At 41.8% G+C, this 19,111-nt stretch overlaps 1 protein-coding gene across 3 annotated transcripts in view; it reads left to right on the top strand.

Annotated features, from left to right (window-relative positions):
• Positions 1-19,111, top strand: part of kcnab1b (potassium voltage-gated channel, shaker-related subfamily, beta member 1 b) — a 37,192-nt gene that overhangs the window by 13,029 nt on the left and 5,052 nt on the right. For all 3 annotated transcript variants that reach the window (XM_040143250.1, XM_040143252.1, XM_040143251.1), the window contains 7 exons: positions 3,788-3,831; positions 6,910-6,947; positions 7,711-7,790; positions 8,284-8,328; positions 10,124-10,168; positions 12,731-12,774; positions 16,260-16,346. In XM_040143250.1, coding sequence (XP_039999184.1) covers positions 3,788-3,831; positions 6,910-6,947; positions 7,711-7,790; positions 8,284-8,328; positions 10,124-10,168; positions 12,731-12,774; positions 16,260-16,346 — 383 coding nt within the window. The remainder of the gene's footprint in view (positions 1-3,787; positions 3,832-6,909; positions 6,948-7,710; positions 7,791-8,283; positions 8,329-10,123; positions 10,169-12,730; positions 12,775-16,259; positions 16,347-19,111) is intronic.

Genomic DNA, 19,111 nt, shown 5'->3' with positions numbered 1-19,111 from the left:
ACACACAAACACATATTTTCTCATCAACAAAGTTATTCATTTTCTTTCCTTTGTTGCAAAAGACATGCTGTAATCCCCTGAATCATTAGCCTCTTCAGCAATGTGCCTCTGCTGACACCCACATCCCAGACCTTGACAGATCTACTAATGCATCATCGCAGGCTGTGTGTCATTAATAATCAGGTAATGCTGATGCTGCTGCCTCCTGACTCCCCAGAAAACACTGGGGACAAGAATGCATGAGCAAGGCGGCTTCTCTGGGTGTTGAACATCAGCTTTGTTTATACCCTTATTATTAAAACATTATTACAGCAGTTCACAAACACTGCAGATTTATGTTATGGAGGGTCTCCAAAAACAAAGTAAGCATTTTTCCAAAGACAGCCAGCTTTATTTGGAAAAGGAGCATGCCTGCGAGCTTGTTTATTGTGGGGATAGTGTGCATGAATGAGCCGCTGTAAACACAAAAACAGTATCAATGAAGACCTAAGGCAAATATATGTACAACTTAAGCAGATGATTTATTCAGATTGACTTGCAATAAATGCAGTGGTGAACATTCCTCTACATCAATGTGGTTTTGTCCTTAAAACCCTCCCGACAGAACACACACAGATTCAGTCAGTATAACACTTCTAACCTTCAGTACAGCCCTTCCCCCAACACTTTCATGGATCAGAGCTCCCACTCTATAATACATCAGAGAGGCGGAGGATACAATATCCAAACTCCTCCACCATATCAGAAACAAGAACACATCCCACGATTTGTAACTGCAGTGAGATCTGTCTCCTAGTTTTTCCCTGTCATGTTAGTATCATGTTACTATGCCTTGATTACGCAGTTCATCAAAGAATCCATAAATGTATCGAAACACTCAAAGTGTTTATATGTAAACACTTTCATTTATATCTTTTCTTCTTTATCCTGGCAGCTCAGTAAAACTACTGACTTGATGACTGATGCTTCTCCATGTTGGACTCCTAATTGAATTGGCTGAGGGCGCAGTTAGATCGCACAGGCTCGGATTAGTCTGCCTTCATCTCGGTGGGCACAGGCCATTAGTTGTCACGAGAAAACAACTGCTGGCATCTTTCATGGCCTCATTTGTTGTAATGCGTAAATGCACGCAAAACTGAGCAGAGAGCAAGATCCATGTTGCGTATTGTTTGTGATAGTGGCTTTTTGTGTGTATGTGGCCTTGATGATTCTGTGAAACTAATACGTCTCAATTTCACAGCGTTTACTCCAAATCATTTCCTCTGTCACATGACTGTGGCTGCCCTTGCAGGGCTCTCGATCCTTTTGCCCCCCAGTTTTCTGTCACCTACATTCCACATGCAGGCGGGTGACAAATTTGTCACGAGTATACAAGGAAACAGGGAAACTGGACCCAAATGCAGACTCACAGGCAGGCAGATGCATTTAAGAGGTTTTAATAAATACAGAAGGGAACAGGCTCACAGGCAACAAAGACCGGCAGGTCAAAAACAGATAACAGGTTCAAGGTCAGGTTCAGGTGCAGGTTAAGGTAACAGGGAAACACATAAGTCCAAGCCAACATGAGAAACGTGAAGCCCTTGATGAACTGGCAAATGACTGGGGAAACCAGGCTGGTATATATGCAGGGCAGATGTTAAGGGAAATGGGAGCAGATGTGTCGGTAGGTGAGGCAGGTCTAGTGATTGGAAATGGTGAATAGGTGCACGAGTGGGTGTGGGGAGTCAGCTGACTGGGAGAGGAGGGAAAGTCCAGGGACATCTGGTGGCTGGACGGAAAAACCAACATAAAGTGTCTTAGTCAGGTGTTTGGCCACCACGTGCCGCCAGAACAGGTTGGCCTTGGCCTTGATTCTACAAGTCTGTACTGGAGAGATGAAGACCATTCTCCAAAAGATGTTCCCTCATTTGGTGTTTTGATGATGGTGGTGGAGAGCGCTGTCTATCACGTCGGTCCAAAATCTCCCATAGGTGTTCCAGTGACTGAAGATCTGGTGACTGTGCCGGTCCTAGCATATGATTCACATCATTCTTATACTCATCAAACCATTCAGTGACCCATCGTGCCCTATGGATGGAGGCATTGTCATCCTGGAAGAGACCGCTCCCATCAGGATAGAAATGTTTCATCACAGGATAAAGATGATCTCTCAGAAAAAAACTTTGCATTGAATTGCAGTGACCCTCCCCTAGAAGGGGACAAGTGGAGCCAAACCATGCCAGCAAAATGCCCCCCACAGCATGACAGAGCCATCGGATCCCCTAACTGTAGGGGTCAAGCATTCAGGCCTTTACCGTTCTCCCGGTGTAGGCCACACATGCTCTCACCCACTTGTTGGGAATATGGTGAAGGACAACTCATCTGACCATATGCATTGACATTCTCAGTCACCTGAGGAAGAGTCTCCCTTTTGTTTTTCCTCACATATCACACTAATGCACGAGCATCACGGTCATCTAATGTGCACTGTCAACCACAATTTCTGACTTATTTCTGACCCCATACCCCAAAAATGAACTCTCTTTCAAAGTCACATAGATCTTTTACCTCTTGCCAACTTGATACATAATCAAAATCAACTGGGCCTGCTCAGCTTGTTTATACTTGCCACAGAGCATGATTGGATGTTAGTTGCTTAATTGTACCATGCAGTGCACTTGTGTGGAAGCATTTTCATTTGTAATGTTTCTCTACTCATTTATTCAGGTTTTTCTTTTAATTTATCACCATCTGTACCTGACTCTGATGGAGGACACCTGCAGCGGTTGCAGGCACAACAATCTGGTCTTGCTTTTGGCGTCAATGTTAAGTCATTAAACGCTTGTGCCACATGAGTTCCCCTCTCAGTTGGACTTGATGTGGCACAGACTGTAATATTAGATGTGAAGTGGAGGGTGGAGACTCAGAGTCGAAGGTGGCATGAACTCTGATGTCTTAGTTTATCTTCCACTGTGTTAACGAGAATTGAAAGTGCTCTATTATATTGCAGCAGATCAGCTGGATGTAAATTACCTGTTATTGAGGAGCCATATATCAGGAAGTTTACTCTTACACAGATAATAGGTAGAGGGATACATTAAGGAAGGACAGAAAGACATGGTGTATGTGTGAGGAGCTATCTTGAGAAATGCTGATATGATACATCCCCAGTACTTGAGAGCAAGCATGGTTGTCTGCATTTTGTGGGGAAGACAATAACAGTAAAAAGCCCGAGGACTGAAGTGCTCCCTTCTGTAAGAGGATGTCGAAGGCTCTGAGTATGAGAAGAAGTAATTGAGTGAGCAATGGGGGGGGGGGGCGACAAAGGGCAACACTTGGCAAAAAGTAGAGTTCCCACCGCTGCTGCAGTACAAACAGTAACTGGATTTTTTTCATTTAGGAGTAGAATAATTTTCAGGGTCTTAAGGGAGCTTCTTTTTTCTTCCCAACAGGGTGGGATCCATATTAATGGAATAATTTAGCTGTCCTCCCCCCTGTAATCTCTCAATTCTGATTCTCGATTGCAGGTGTGATAAAGGTGACCCTCACATTCAGCAATTCTCCTCTCGATCAAACATGAGAAACTACCAGCCATTGTTATTATTAAGTGCTGCACACTTGAATTACAATTGATTTTTTTCCCTACAATTTAAGCTCCACATAGCAAAATTGCTGCATGTTATTGCAGTTGGGTCTCTCAGGTTATGATGTGGAAACAACATAGATTTTGACTCTGTTTACGGAAGACATCTTGAGCCTAAACAACTCTGTTTTTTTTTTTTAAATCATACTCTGTTTTTCTTCACAGGAACCTGGGGAAATCTGGATTGCGTGTCTCCTGTCTGGGGCTTGGTGAGTACATTTAAATAGCTTCAGAGGTAAATGTCTAATGATTTCATGAGCATTGAAGTGCAAACTCAACTCATCTGTGTGTGTGCGTGTGTGTAGAGAGAATGTAGAGCCAGCAAAGGAGCGGAGCAGAGGGGGATAGTCTTTTAAATTTCACTATATCATTTCACCCTATTCTAAACCTCATGCATCTTTCATACATATGGGAACTCAGGAGAGACAACACAAAGCTGTTTGCAGAGCGTTAACATTTTCCTCTGTTAATATTTAATGAATAGCATTGGTTTCAGCAAAAACTTCAATTAGCACACATATAGAATGCACACCAGAGAGTAAACACTCTCATTCATCTTGACAGGGCTGATTCATTTGGTAAATCCCGTCTGTGTGTAAGGGGCCATATCTTTATATGCACATGTGTGTATGTGCTGTGTTGCAGCATATCCCTTGAAGGGGGTGTGTCTATGAAGACAAAATAACTTGCAGTGCTGCCCAGGCTCATGGCAGATACTGAATCACATCTAGTGATAGAAAATCTGTGAATGAGTTAGTTAATCATCTCTGTAGTGATTTATTTTAAAGATTTAGCCAAGGCACAATGAGCAGCACGGAGTAATAGTAAACAGGGAGACAGTCCCTCAACTTAAATCAATTAGTTGCAAGCCTCGATATTGGCAAGCCTCAGCCATGCAGTGGTGCCCTTGAGCGAAACAATGATTTCTTCTTGTACCAGTTTTCTGTGAAGGGCAGCAAGGGAAAAAGTCATTTCACCCTTAGGATCAAAACAGATCACTTTAGCATTTGACTCTATGTGGGTTTCTGTGTTTCAGTGTCTGCATATTCAAATTAAAAAAGGAACAGTTTGACATTTTGGGAAAAGCTTATTTTAGTAAAAGCAAGTAGAAAGACTTTCCACAGCGAAACCAGCCTACAAGAATCTCTAGAGCTCACTAATTAACATGTTATATCCCATTTGTCTAATCCTTACAAAAATCGAGGCGTCAAAATGTCACACTGTGGTTTTACTTGGGATCGACTATTTCTTGCCCAGACACAGTCACCTTTAGTCTTTCTCTTCAGCCCAATCTTTGTGCTAAGCTAAGCTAACCAGGTGCTGTCAGCAGCCTCACGTTTACAGTACAGACATGAGAGTTGTATTTTTTTTCTCCTTTAACTCTCTGTAACAAGGTGAGCAAGCATATTTCCAAAAATGTTGAATTATTCCTTTAAAAAATTGTGTAGTAGATAATAATTCAGATAAAGCTGAAAGCTGATAGAAAGAAAAATAATTATTTACTTGACTACTGCCAGCTTGGAAAATTTGGCTGAGCCTTCACCAGTCTGTCTGCAGTTGACTAGAGATTTAACACCAGCTTCTGTAATTTTTTCTTATTAGTGGGAGATGACAACAAGCAGCATGTGACAGGATCAGGCAGCTGAAGATTGGGAGGAGAGTATCAAAATTCTGTCAAAAAAAACTGTGTTCAGTCATGTGCTTTGCTTCTTTCTATATACAGTGCGTAACTGCAGTCTGTGCATGAGTGCATTCACTTGTGTGCAGATATAGTAAAAGGGCCTCACTTGACCCGAGACTAAATCTGACCCTTGATACATGGGCGTGCTGCTACTTATTAAACCTTTTTTAGCTTCTGGCAGGTGACAGGTGCTGTCTGTCTATCTGCACCAACCCGTTTAAGGCTAATAATCAGGAAAATGAAGAAGAAAAGAATAACACATAAACATGACCCCAAGTAGTACCTTTCACCACAGAGCAGCAGAGAGGACAACCCGTCATTTATCTACTCTAGAAATACATCGATTCCTTCCAACACCTTTCCTCAATAGAGTGTTTGAGAGTTTCACTCAAAACTCTGCAATTTATTTGTTTCTACGTGAATTTCTGTGTTCCACTGCCTCAACTGTACTGTCAACTTTTTTAAATTGGGCAGCAGATAATAATGGGTTACATTTTGTTTTTATTACTTGACTATTGCCATCTTAGAAAATCAGGCTGAGCTGACTTGATCCGCCGAAACACCCGCGGTGCAGTTAGCTACAGCTAACGGCTTCTTTATTATTTCTTATTAGTGGGAGATGACAACAAGCAGCATGTGACAGGATCAGGCAACAGAGGATTGTGAAGACAGTATCAAAATTCTAACAGCATTGGCTAGGTTCAGAAACAAAACTTTAAATGAGCCAGCGTTCTAATTCGCATCATCTGACAGATGTTATAAAATGCAACAAGAATAGAATAAAACAACATATCTTACAAAAGTTACATGGACAACATAATAAATATGACCAAAATAGTCCAGTACACATCCACCAATACATAACGCAACAGTATAACACTGTTAGCTATGATCAAAACTAAATACATCAGTAAGAAAAAACAAAAACATGCAATGAAAGCAGAGGGCTGATGAAAAGACCACAGACAAGACAAGACAAGACAAGACATGATGGTAGCAGAGATTATTAATGAGCCGCGGCCTTAACTGGCCAGTGAATGAACCATAAGTTTTAAGTTCTCTGATGTGCAGTTGTAGCGAGTTCCATTGTTTTGCCAAGTTAAAGGGAAAATGAGGGAGTTAAGAGTAAAACTTAAACATGACCCAGATAACCTGTCATCAGAGAAGATCATACAGACACAAACATAATGTTGGCACATGCAAAAATGTCCTCATAGGAACAAAACGTTTTCTGTGTGTAGACCTTAAAACTATCTCGAGTGCTAGACAGAATACTTGTCACTACTGAACGAATTCTCTCCAGTACTATGCTTGTCTACATACAAAATCTTTCTGCAGTCCTATAGAAATTCATCACATAGTAGCTTTAAACACAGGAAACTGATCTGGCAGTGATCCTTTTCTCTTTCAACCTATCAACACTCAACCCTGACATTTGGCTGTGATGGTTTGAGAACGGGGGTGTTTTGTCATGTGTCCATGGCAAAATGTCAAAGTAATAATTAATGCATTGCTATAATGGCTCCTGAGCATGGTTTTACATGCAAAAGGTCTTGTATGTTTTTTGCTTGTTCCAAAACTCTGACTTTGACGTTACCTTCAACAGGCACGTGGGTAACATTCGGAGGTCAGATCTCTGATGAGGTAAGATTTAATGCCAAATCCATCATTCAGCCATCACAGCTCATGAGTAGATGTAGGCTTTCATTATTTTAGACTTCGCAAATACAGCCAGTGATCAGTTGAGAAGGTTTACAGCACCCAGTGTGTAGCCCACATGGGAGCAATGAAGTGTTACTTGATGTAAAATGGTGTGATTGTGAGTAGGCCACATTAATCGATAATCATCGGTATCAGTTTCCCAATGTCACAGAAGGCTGTTAAGTCCCTGCTGGCTCTACCAAGGCCAAGTGATCAGGTCTTATTCCTCCCTGTCACAAGTTATTATGTGGAGGACCTTCCTCCAGTGGCTTGATCTGGCCTTGAAGGGGGGAAAACAATGAACTGGGGACAGCTCATCAATGCCTGATGGCCACCGGGACTAAGTGACACACACACAGACACAAACAAAATCACCAAAACATATCAGGAGACGAGTACAGAAAGAGGGAGAGATCGTGACAAAATTGGCCTTCCAGTGTACAGCCCTGAGTGAACTGCAGGCACGAGAACTAGGTCAAAATTGTCTGGGAAATATATTGAGCAGCAAACAACTTTGATCAACAAGCAGCCTCTACAGTTTTCCTGGTGAAGTGTGTCTCGGCAGCATACAGATTTGCTTTCCTTGAGCTTCTTCAGGGAATTTCCCGGCCCATCCTTTTTTTGAATTGTAATATGGTTAATATTTATAATCGTGTACGATACCACACTGAAGTCCATGAGCAGAAACTTTCCTTGTCTTTGTGAGGTGGCAGAGCAGCTGATGACTATCGCCTATGAGAGCGGGGTCAATCTGTTCGACACGGCCGAGGTCTACTCCGGGGGGAAGTGAGTGATGTCTCTGATTTGCTATCTATCTCACATCTTCAGAGCACTATTCTGATTTTGTCAGCTCTTTCCCCCATAGGACACAAGATGTTAACAAGGTTTAGCCCCAGAGCAGGAATTATTCCCTTGAGGCCGCCAAAAATGAAAGGTAGCCGTGACTCTAAAGTGATTTACATAATCTTATTCATCACTGGAGGTTCCCCATTATGTTCACAGTTCAATCTAACTTTATAGGCCGGGATATTGTAGCGGTGAATAATGCGAGACATGCTGTAGCTGTATGGGGATAAGTATTAATTTCAAGGTTTGTGGAGAATTTCAGGCGTACAATACAAGAGGCGTTAAGCCGTTATCTTGAACTCCTTCTGCTTTTTAATCAAGTATTTATGCTGTAGATGCGTGGCAGATAACAGTCATGCTTACATGCTCTTAGAGAAATGGCACTCTGAGATATAATCTCATTATCTCCTTGTGTTTTTTTTTTTCTTCGCAGAGCAGAGATAATCCTGGGAAACATCATCAAGAAAAAGTGCTGGAGGTAAAGCACAGTCTCTTAACAAAGCAAAAGATTCTATATGTGTTCCAAGAATAGGTTTGAATTGTGAGTGTGCATATACACTACAAAAGTATGTGGACACACAAACATTAGACACATATGTGATTGTTGAAATTCTCATTCCAAACCAAAGGGTATTTCGATGATGCTGTACAGCCTCCACACTTCTGGGAAGGTTTTCCACAAGATTTTGGAGCCTGGTTGCAGGGATTTGCTGCCCTTCAGCCAAAAGGGAATTAGTGTGGTCAGGCACTGATGCTGAGCGATAAAGCCTGGTTCATAGTTGGTGTGCCAATTTATAGCAAAGGTGTTGGGTCAGGACTGTGTTCAAGCCTTGCAAGTTCTTCCACCCGGAAAACCACATCTTTATGGACCTTGCTTTGTGCATGGGGCCACGGTCATGCTGGAAAAGGAAAGGGCCTTCAAGAAACTTTGCCACAGAGATGGAAATGCGCTATTGTCCGAGACGGTTTTCCCCTGCTCTTTTGCTTGTGACTTAAAATGAAGCAATGCCTACGTGTGACTCCTCATCACAGGCTCTAGAGCTAGTCTGGACCAGAGTTTTGTGGGTTAAATTTTGTTTCATTTGAAGTGTTTTTAAAGCCGGAAGAGGTATAAGTATCCAGCATTTCAGAAGAAACAAGACTAAGAGTCTCAATATTTCAATAACAAGATTAGGTCAAAACCTCGTTAGGTCAAAAACTATTTATCTGTTTGCTTCTCTACTACTCTCTGTGCACACATACACAGTATTTAATACAATCAAACTCTCAATACAGCTGTTCTCATTTACTTGTTAATCTGTTTCTGTTGTCAGACAAGGGAACAAGTATTAAATAGTGACTGAAACGCAGCCAAGCTGCTGCTCTGCACTGCTACAATCCTGGTTTTATAACTGTGACGTCGTCCGACAAAATCACCATACACATAAGTTAAAGACAATGGCTTTGCTGTGCTTTAATTATATTTACTCGTAAAATGATCACTCTTGTGTGCAAGATGCTTTTGCTTAATATGTTCATGTATGTAGTGGAAGGTGCAGAATGTGTATCCATCTCACCATCTCTCTAGTAGCATGAAAGTTTGTAAATAAGTGCTGATCCACTGAAATCTCCCTACCTATCCATGAAATCAATTCATTATATAAAAATGTAAATATTTAAACACATAAAACTTGCTAATGCCTATGGTTCACAGTTGAAATACCAAGCAGGCGCTGGTGAGTGTTCGCAGCACAGAAAAAATTCTGTTTCATCCCAACTACTGTATACTGCATGCAATGCCACATTGCAATATTAAGACTCAGTTATGTCTATTGCCCTTCTCGGCAACTCATGCCAGCTCTCTGCCTGCCTTCACCTCAACTCTGGGTCCGTTTAAATTATTGATCGTTTGAGCATAGGGAATTTTATAGTGAGGGAACTATCTTGTTAGACTTCAGAGAAAAGCGTCCCACTGTGATTCTTCACATTGGATAAATTTCATGTTTGAAAAAAGAAGCGCAGCCCATCTGGCACTTCACACTGCAGGAGTGAGGGTCACTGGAGGAGACTCCTATCATTATAAACACAAGTACATATGATAGATACACTTGCATGTACACACACAAACACACACACACACACACACACACACACACACACACACACACACGCACACATGCAATCATTCACACATGCAGGTATGAACATGGTGATTCACACAAAATCTTTTTGAGAAAAACTTTAAAGTCTTTTCTTCTTTTGGCCTTTTGGTGTGTCTGTCTGTCTTCCCTTAGGAGATCCAGCCTGGTGATCACCACAAAGCTCTACTGGGGAGGAAAGTAAGTGTGTGTATGCAAGTGTGTGTAATATTGTACTCTGTCTAAAATAGTAAAGGGGCCAATGGATCCATCCCCTTTTATTGCTTTATTTGGTAGTGCACCACAGGGTGTGCATCTAAGCAATCATAAGCTCAACATGCTGGCCTTTTGCACTTTGTGGGCCAGGCAACTCACACTGTTCAGATGGAAAGACCCTCTCCCCCCCTACATATTCTCATTGGATCAAAGAGAGTATACAATATCTCAAGCTAGGAGATAAGTCACTCTCTCTTTGATTCTATGCAATTTGGCAGCCTTTCTTTACATTTGTAAAGAAAATGGAAGCAGAGAATGTAACCCCATAATACAGGTAAACTTCTGGCTTTTTCTGTGTCAGTGTGTTTGTTGGTCTATCTGTTTTGTTTTGTTTTTTGTTTGTTTTTTGTTTGTTTTGTTTGTTTGTGTGTACCTTCTCTTTGGCAAGTGTGTTAAATGACTGACTTAAATTCAGCGGTGCAGGTCTGGTGGGTAGGCGGGCGGGCTGGGTGGACATTTGGGACAGTGTACTGTTTGTATTTTTATATTGTGACAATCTTCGATAAACAGACCTTGAGCAAAAACATTCGCCTCCAAAAACAGGGCGCGACATGGGATCGAACATTTTAGAAAACCCACAGGCAGAAAGACACACTCAAAAACTGAGTGGCATACGCACATACACATTACTACACGGCCATGTTCTCGACCCCCCTTCTTACCCTTCCTCAGCCTTCGTGCCAAACTGCCAAGCATCATATCTGCTTCACTTTCATTCTGAAGTATTCTGCTCTCAATCTGCATTAGTCACATTCCGTCTGTTTAAGTCTTCAGGCTTATACTGAGGGACGTAGAGGCTCCCCCTGTACATCTACATACGCCTGCTGGTCCTTTTTTAAGGATCTGATGTAGATCAGTAGAGTAGGGCCCGGGTGTAATTGTGTAAATTTAATTTAAGCTCATCCACTCAGACTACCGTCAAGGTACCAAATCAGTCTCAACGCCGGATGGATTCAGAGAACAACTACTTAACCCCCAACTGAGTGAGCTGTGAGAGTGCCTGAGGAGGTTGTCAAGCATCTCATCATCCAAACATAGATATTTGTACATTTACTATCTATTGCACTTTTTTACTCTTAAGTCAGGAAGACAGGAAAATACAGAGGAGGGACATCATGTTTTTGTGTTTGTAATACATTGTTATTATTAACCATAGCAGGCTGGTACTCCACAGGAAGGTGCGAGGCAGAAAGTGTGAAATGAAGCAAGGACAAGACAAATAGCAGGTAGAAAACAGAAAAACACCTGAGCAGAAATAAAAGAAGGGAATAAAGTGCAGGGACAGGGAAAATCTGAAAGTGACTGAGTAAACATAGGCTGGGCTGTAGATAAATCACTGGAGCACGGCTTTGGAGATTTGTAGGTGTCTTGGTTTTACGGCCGACAACTTGAAAGTTTTGGTTTCCTCTCAACCACTCTTATCAGCGCCATTTTCAGCAAAACAGCTCTGATAAACCACTACATGCTACATGTCAGACGGACAACGGTAGCAACTATCTGGCAAACATATTGGAGTATATAGCAGCTAAAGAGCCGGATATTTCCCTCAGGAGGTGATGGAGACAAAAAGCCCACAGCTAAAAGGAGAGTGAATATTGCACTTAGATTAGTTCAGTGGCCAGAAACACAACTCCAGATGGTTGCTAATGTTGCTACCATGTTCACAATAACAACTTTACACGGTGATGCTAATTACTGATTTTATAGATTCCTGACACAGTCACCTAAAAGAGGCATTTTTATGTTGTAGAAGGTCTAGGCGGTGCTAGATCAAACTACGATACAATGAAAACCTACTATACTAGAAATACTATTTAGATTTTTTTGGTATTGAAAAATTTAGCAATGCATTATATAATCTGAATTAAGCATAATGGCCTGTAAAAACACCTAGAAACTACAGATAGATGTAGTGACATTAAAAGTATAACTTTTCTCTCTAAACGTTATAGAAACTGACATATAAAGTTGAACATTAATCAAGCTAAGTACAAGTACGTGTACCTAAATACAGTAGGCCTTATTTCTTACGTTCCAGCTTGGCATGTAAAAGCTATGACTGGGCAACTTTTGGTTGAAAAGTGGCAGGTGTTGTACACGTCTATATGTATCCAGGGTATATAATCATTTTAAAAGCATTAAAACTACTATAATTTCCTTGAAACATACAGTAGCTCCAATTTTTGCCAAGTTATATTTTCACCTGCAAATCATTAAAGTCGTACTAACTGGGAGGCCACAGGCAAAATACTGGTGATCAGTGACAATGAGTCGTGTGTTTGCCTACTGCACGGTTTATTCTGTAGCTACGGGCGCAATGAGGAGCGTTGTGTGGGTGTAATTCTCTTCAGTGACATGCAGGTACTTTGTTATGCAGGCTCTTGTTCGGCATGTTAAATGATCCGCTTCAAAGCATGAGCGGTTGTGTGTTTGTGCAGGAATGTGTGTTAACATCTGTGACATGCATTTCTTTCCCTCCTTTTCCAGAGCAGAGACAGAGAGAGGCCTCAACAGAAAACACATCATTGAAGGTAACAAGTCGATTTCCTCTCCTCCGCTTTGTCCTTCAAATCACCCCATCACTCGGAGCCCCGCTGCATTCCTGTAATCTCCCTCTTTTATCTATTTTCCTCCCTCTTCTTTCTTCCTGTCTGTGTCTCTTCTCTTCCCTTTGATTTTTCACACCATGTGCATAGCTGCTGAATTTGAAAGTTGTATTCACCGATGGTACATCAAACCTCAACAGATGTTTTATCTGTTCACTTGTAATACCTTCACAGGTGTCTTCCTACAAATGTTTGCATCTTAGAGTTGCATAACCCGAGGAGTATCCTTTGCTCTCCTTTTGTCTCCCCTTTAAGCCCTCTTTTAGAAGAGAGATGGCTTTGTTCAAGGTTGGAAAGACAAACCTTTCTTACAACCCGGGCCTGATCCACCCCACCTCCCTAACAACTCGCCATCCAGTCCACAGCGCAGAGCACCTCCTGCAGTGACTCAGCTCTCTCCCACGTTATTAACATTCATGAGAGCCTCTGCAAAATTCCCCCAAAACAAGGGAAGGGGGATGTACTTAGAAAGGGCTGGAGGAAAAGGACAGGGAACGAGAAAGAGAAAGTAGGAGAGAGCAGAAGAAGGAGAGGGGGAGGGGAAGTCTCATTTCTAATAAACTAAACCAAGTTTGCCTGTCCAGATGATAGGTAGCATCTGTGAGAGAAAGTTGCGGTGTCAATGTCGCCACTGGTGGGGCACATGTCACCACAGGCTAATGAATTGGCAGTGTGAAACACCTGCTGACACTATCTTCCTTACTACTTGTAGGGGCCACCACAGGCCAGCCAACGAATCACTTGACTGGTTAAGTGACATTTAGGTTTGATGGGGTGTCACAGATTAATGATTAATAGCAGAGATCAACACGGATGAACTCTGAGGCAACAGTGCAAGAAAAAGTCAAAGTCTGTCTAGCAAGCAGCAAGTGTTTACCATTTTCCCACAGGACAAATAAAATTCCTCAACAGTTTCATCATTTCAAAGAGACATTCATAGAGCACATAATTGAACACATTATTCATTGCAGATGCCAGTACAATACCTTTGCTGTTCAACATCTTTTCTCGGTTACAAAAATAGACACAACCACAAACTCTAGCTAATCCACGAGACAGCGGAAACTGCTCGTGTTGATGGTGCAGGCTCAGATTAAGATCCATGTAATGGGTGTTTCTGGCATTGTGGGAGTGCAGATGACAGAAGAAGGAATAAATGGTTCTAACAGTGGCGGGGAGAGCATAACTCTCAGATGGGATTAGCGGGCAATGATGAAGCCTCTGGCACTAATCTGCCACACACACTCACACATACTCAAGGACGCAAGAGTGTCTTTTGCATTGTCTATCTATTACTCTGCTTTGTGTCAGTCTCCTGTGTTTGCTTTTCATCTTTCTTCTGCTCTTCTCTGTGTTTGAATGGGGGACGGATCTGCTCACAATACGTTGCCATCTCTTATCCTCTCCTCAATGTACAGTGTTACTGTATGTTCAGTTGAGCAAAGGAGAAAGAAATTAGTGCAACCTCTTTTTCTGATGTCTCATCTTTCTTATTATCCTCTCGGCTTTGGGTTGTTTGGTTCCTTCACCTACTGTCAAAACAGCATTTATTTATGTAACAAGGATAAAGGACTGAACAGGTGTGGTGCTTTTTTTTCACATAGATCCTCTCGCCAGGAGATAGTGGTGTGAGCTCAGCTTGACACAGATTTATCCTAAAATTGGTCCTAAATTCTCTGTTTGAGAGAATATAATGAATATAATGAATGTTTCTGCACTGGAAAAAGATGGCACTGTGTGAAAGGAACAACTAAATATTTTTGACAGTAGCCTAAAATAAAAAAATAAAAAAAATCAGACTAGTTCTATTATTTTCAATAAGCAATGTGTAGCGTTATGTTTAACAATGTTTATATAAATTTCATTTTTTCAGAAGTGATGCGTTTTATTACCTGTATTTACATTTTCATTTATAAGAGGAAGAATCTTCTCGCGAAAGTTACCTAGTCTTGCCTTAATTAAAACATAAAGAGACTATAGAGATCTGTCCATAACTTCAGCTGTACTTCACTGAATCTTTGTACTTTGGACTTTATGGTCCTGAAATGTGCTGCTATGAGCACAGAAGACATTTTAACATGTCATAGAAGGAAACGCACAAGTGTAATCGATGACATAAACGATGGCTGAATTCCTACCAGAAATTTAGTTTGTGCTATTATGCATGTGTGTTTACTTTCATGACTTAGCTGAGACAGCTTAATGGAATGGTGCCATTTTTTATGTTATTAATTACAACTGTGCATTTCCTGCTACGACAAATTAAAATATGTGGTTTGAAAAAGGGCTGCTAACAAAACCTGCTCCATCTTATTGAACCGTGTCCCCCAGCCTTATAACAGCTTTCCCTTTTGCTGGACAGAAAACCAATAAGAATTAAGTGATTAAACTGAGAAAAAGAAAAAAAAATTTGAGATTCAGATTAATCTGCCTAACTCTGAGTGAAATAGCAGCTGTTCATGTTCACAATATTAGATACAAATCACTCTGCATATGCATATGACACAGAGGTTTTTATTCCTCTCAAAAAAATACTCAATCATCCCAATCATACCCAATCATCTTTTATTAAATTTAATGGTCAGAAAAAGCACATTATCTTCCAGTTGATGATGGGACATTAGGTTAGCATTTGAGGTGATAATGACTTCATTTCTTTTGTTTGGAAAATGGAAGTCGTAGTCCCATAACCATGACTCTTACTGGGTAAACCAGACTGGATATGACAACGCAGATTCATTTGTGAGCTCTCAGGCCAGTTGCAGATGGCGGGCCTTGGGTCACATGTGGTCAGCTGTCACTTTGCCACGTTTATGAGCATGTTACCTAGAAACCCCCCAGGATCCAATTCACCCTACTTTTCCTTTTACCTGATGCCATGGTTTAAGTGCAAAAAGAAAGCTACCGCTCTTGAATACCTAATTTTTGTATACTGTTTTGGGCATCGCTATAAATTGAGCATACGGCAAAAAATCCCATTTTTGTACAGAGTTACTCCTGTAGTTGGATAATTAGCAAGAAGAAATGGAGGGAGTTGCACTCTTCTCTGCAGATCAAGGCCAATGTGTCCATGTCTGAAGATATCAAGGGACAAGATTTCTCACTTGCTAACATGTTGGAATGATACTGTAATAAGTCTCCTAGGTCCACTGGTGTTAGCAATATTTATGGAGTGGAGGAAGATACTCCTGGTTTACGTGGGCTATGTAGAGTTTTTATTCCAAGTATGCCAAATCATCTTATTGGAAATCATAAATATTAATGGATGTGTTTACGCTATGGATGGTGACACTGGTGATCTTTTCCATCGCTACAATAAATATGCTCAATCGTCACGATTTCTATTAACTGTTATCGTCTGTCTTTAACTTAAACTACATCTCTCAACTTCTTTCCTCCTCTCCCTTCAGGTTTAAAGGGCTCCCTCCAGAGGATGCAACTTGAGTATGTGGATGTTGTTTTTGCCAACCGGCCAGACAGCAACACTCCAATGGAGGGTGAGTGAGCACTGACCAGATCCCAGAGGGACTGGTAGAGGGTTGAGGCAGGGACAATGCATGTTGTTCTGTAACATGAGAAAGTGAGAAATACTGACAAGACCACTGCCCTCAACGGACTGGTGACCTTTGCCTTTGACCAAAGGGGTTTGTCTTTGTGGCCAAGTGTGTGTGTGTGTGTGTGTGTGTGTGTGTGTGTGTGTGTGTGTGTGTGTGTGTGTGTGTGTGTGCGCGTGAGTGTGAGTATGTGTATGTGTGTGTGTGTGTCACTCTGACCCACACACACAAACATTTCAAGTACAATCTTGCCTCATCTCTCATCCTCTATTTTAGTCTACCAGTCTCCCTCTCTTTCTCTCTCTGTCTCTGTGGGATCGCTAGTTTCCACAGGGTCTCTGAGCTGCACCCGCTCCCAGCCCTCCCTGTTCTTCAGAAGCAGGATTATCTGGCCCCCCAGGGGAAGCTGGTGTATTTTTGGGCTGGTCTCACTAGATACAAGCCCTACTGTGCGTTCCGTTCATCAACACTCTAGTGCTGCCTTTCCCTTACATCTACCGTATGTCACCATTTATTTCTTTTACACATTTCCAGTTTCTTCCTCAATTACTCCCCCGTGGTGTGGCCACCACACATACTCGGGTCCCCTGTTCTGTCTTTACACACAAATCCTCATCCACAGGTAGTATTTGACTGAAAGGGTGGAGTCCCACTGGTCTCACTAAAATATTTTCCAGTCTTTCCCCTTTACCCCCCTTCCTCCCCTCTGAGCCTGTGGGCTGTGGGCTCAGAGGTCCAATCTGTCATATTTATCGTTCCAGGGGTCTTGCTGTCACTAGTAGGACTGGTGAATGGCAGGGAGACCCTAAGGCCCGCTCTGTCAAGCCTTCTAGTAGCTGCCTGTGCAGATAAAGTCACTTCACTATTGACAACTGATGTCAAGAAGTCTAATTTGATTGATAGATTAATTGATCCTATCTCTGACAGGGTGATAGAAACTAAACAGAGAGATGTCCGGTTGAAAACAGACAACCAATATAAATGTATGATAGGCTGAGTGTGTTGTGCTTTCAGTGGCTCTACAACACAGTTGGTCCATTAATCAGTGTAAAATATTGTGCACTTGTGCTTCATCCTTTATTAAGGTCGAGCAAGGCTTCTGTCATAAATCGTCAGTCACTTTTAACAACTTCAGAGAGTGGGATTGCATGTACAGACAGGCACACAAAACTGAGTATCCTCATGCATTAGCACTGTAAGGTTTCCTAAATAGCTTCTCCTGGGGATGGAGGAGCAGTGCTAACATGCAAAAAGGTGAGACCTCTACATCTCTGTGGGCATTTGCAATAAGCAGGACTCATTATGCACATGTCTAAGGTGTTGATTCACACACCCACGTGTTCCTGAAGCCTAAACAGGATTAACAGCATCAATAAAAAGCACTCAAGCTCCAAATATGTTACCAAAATGAGAATGTGAAGCAAACTAACAGGTGTTTGTGCATGCAGTTTAGTAGAATTTGCATTTGTATTTTGTTCCTGTGACTTTAACTGCTTCTAACTTTGTGTGAGACAACTTGTGTCCCTTCAAGGACTAGAGAAGTGATGTCATGGCTGCAGAGTCTCCCCTTGTTACCATCACTGCCTTCTTTCTCCCATCCACTCCCCCCTATCTGTGTGTTTCTCTTTTTCTCTCCACTACTTGTTTTCTTGTCTTGCTTTGTGTTTTTTTGGCTTGTTTCCAGTCTAATAGCAGGAGCAAGCCCAACTTCTGTCATGAATATCCATCTTCCTTCTTCCTTCCAAGAATCTGACTCACCTTTCATTTCCTCCACTGCTCTTTACTGTTGCAGCTCTCACTTATAGCGATGAGACTGTATAGCCGCTTTGCTTTGCTTGAAAGGGTTAAAGGCCAAGCTGGTGTTTCATCTAACATGGTGTAGTTCACAAAGTACTCACCTTATAGCAAATATGATGAGATGGTGCCTAAAGGAAAAGCGTCTGTGCCATAATCAATTTGTTGTTTTAATAGGCATAACGTAGCCTGCAGAGTAAACTGTCCGAGTCACAGCACAGTGTTTCTATACAGTCATTCTGTGTCATTTGACAGAGCAATATCAAACAAATTGAATCCATTCAGTCGAGTGAGTATGAAAATCCCCTAGACAGAGTGAACAAAGAATCGGATACAGAGGCAGAGGAAAAGAGCAGACATGGCATCGATAAATAGACTTTAAAATAATGCCCCCAGCCAAGGGTTTTTCACTGGGGATCAAATGAAATGGGACTGCCACAGCATGCTGAACACAAACCAAAGCCATCCAGTCAGGACATTCCTTCAAGTGCCAGGATATCACCTCTGTCCTCAAATATTCAGCAATAAAGCACAGCTTGCAGGATGATCTCACCCACTCAGTACATAAATACTTGTCTTCCTTTAGGCTACACAATCAAAACCATCATTCCCACGATCACAGGACAAAGAAAGGACCATGTGAGCCACTGAAAATCTCCTGTGATGTGACATATTGTTTACCGCCCTGTGTATATGCATGAGAAGGATAAACATCAGCTTCAAAATGAGCACCAGCTCCCAGTAAAGCAACACTCACAAAGACACCTAGACCGCCATATAGACACCTGCCCAGACAAATATGGACATCCGTGTGTTCTTTGCTTTCCTCCACACTTCTTGCTGCTCTATGCAGGAGGGTGCTGTGATACCTGCCGGCTAAAGTTGACGAGCTGACCAAATGTTCCCTACTCAGT

Source organism: Xiphias gladius, chromosome 14 (assembly GCF_016859285.1).
Source record: "Xiphias gladius isolate SHS-SW01 ecotype Sanya breed wild chromosome 14, ASM1685928v1, whole genome shotgun sequence".
Classification (NCBI taxonomy): domain Eukaryota; kingdom Metazoa; phylum Chordata; class Actinopteri; order Istiophoriformes; family Xiphiidae; genus Xiphias; species Xiphias gladius.
The sequence above is the reverse complement of the archived record's forward strand: the minus strand, read 5'-3'. Positions and strand labels throughout refer to the sequence as shown.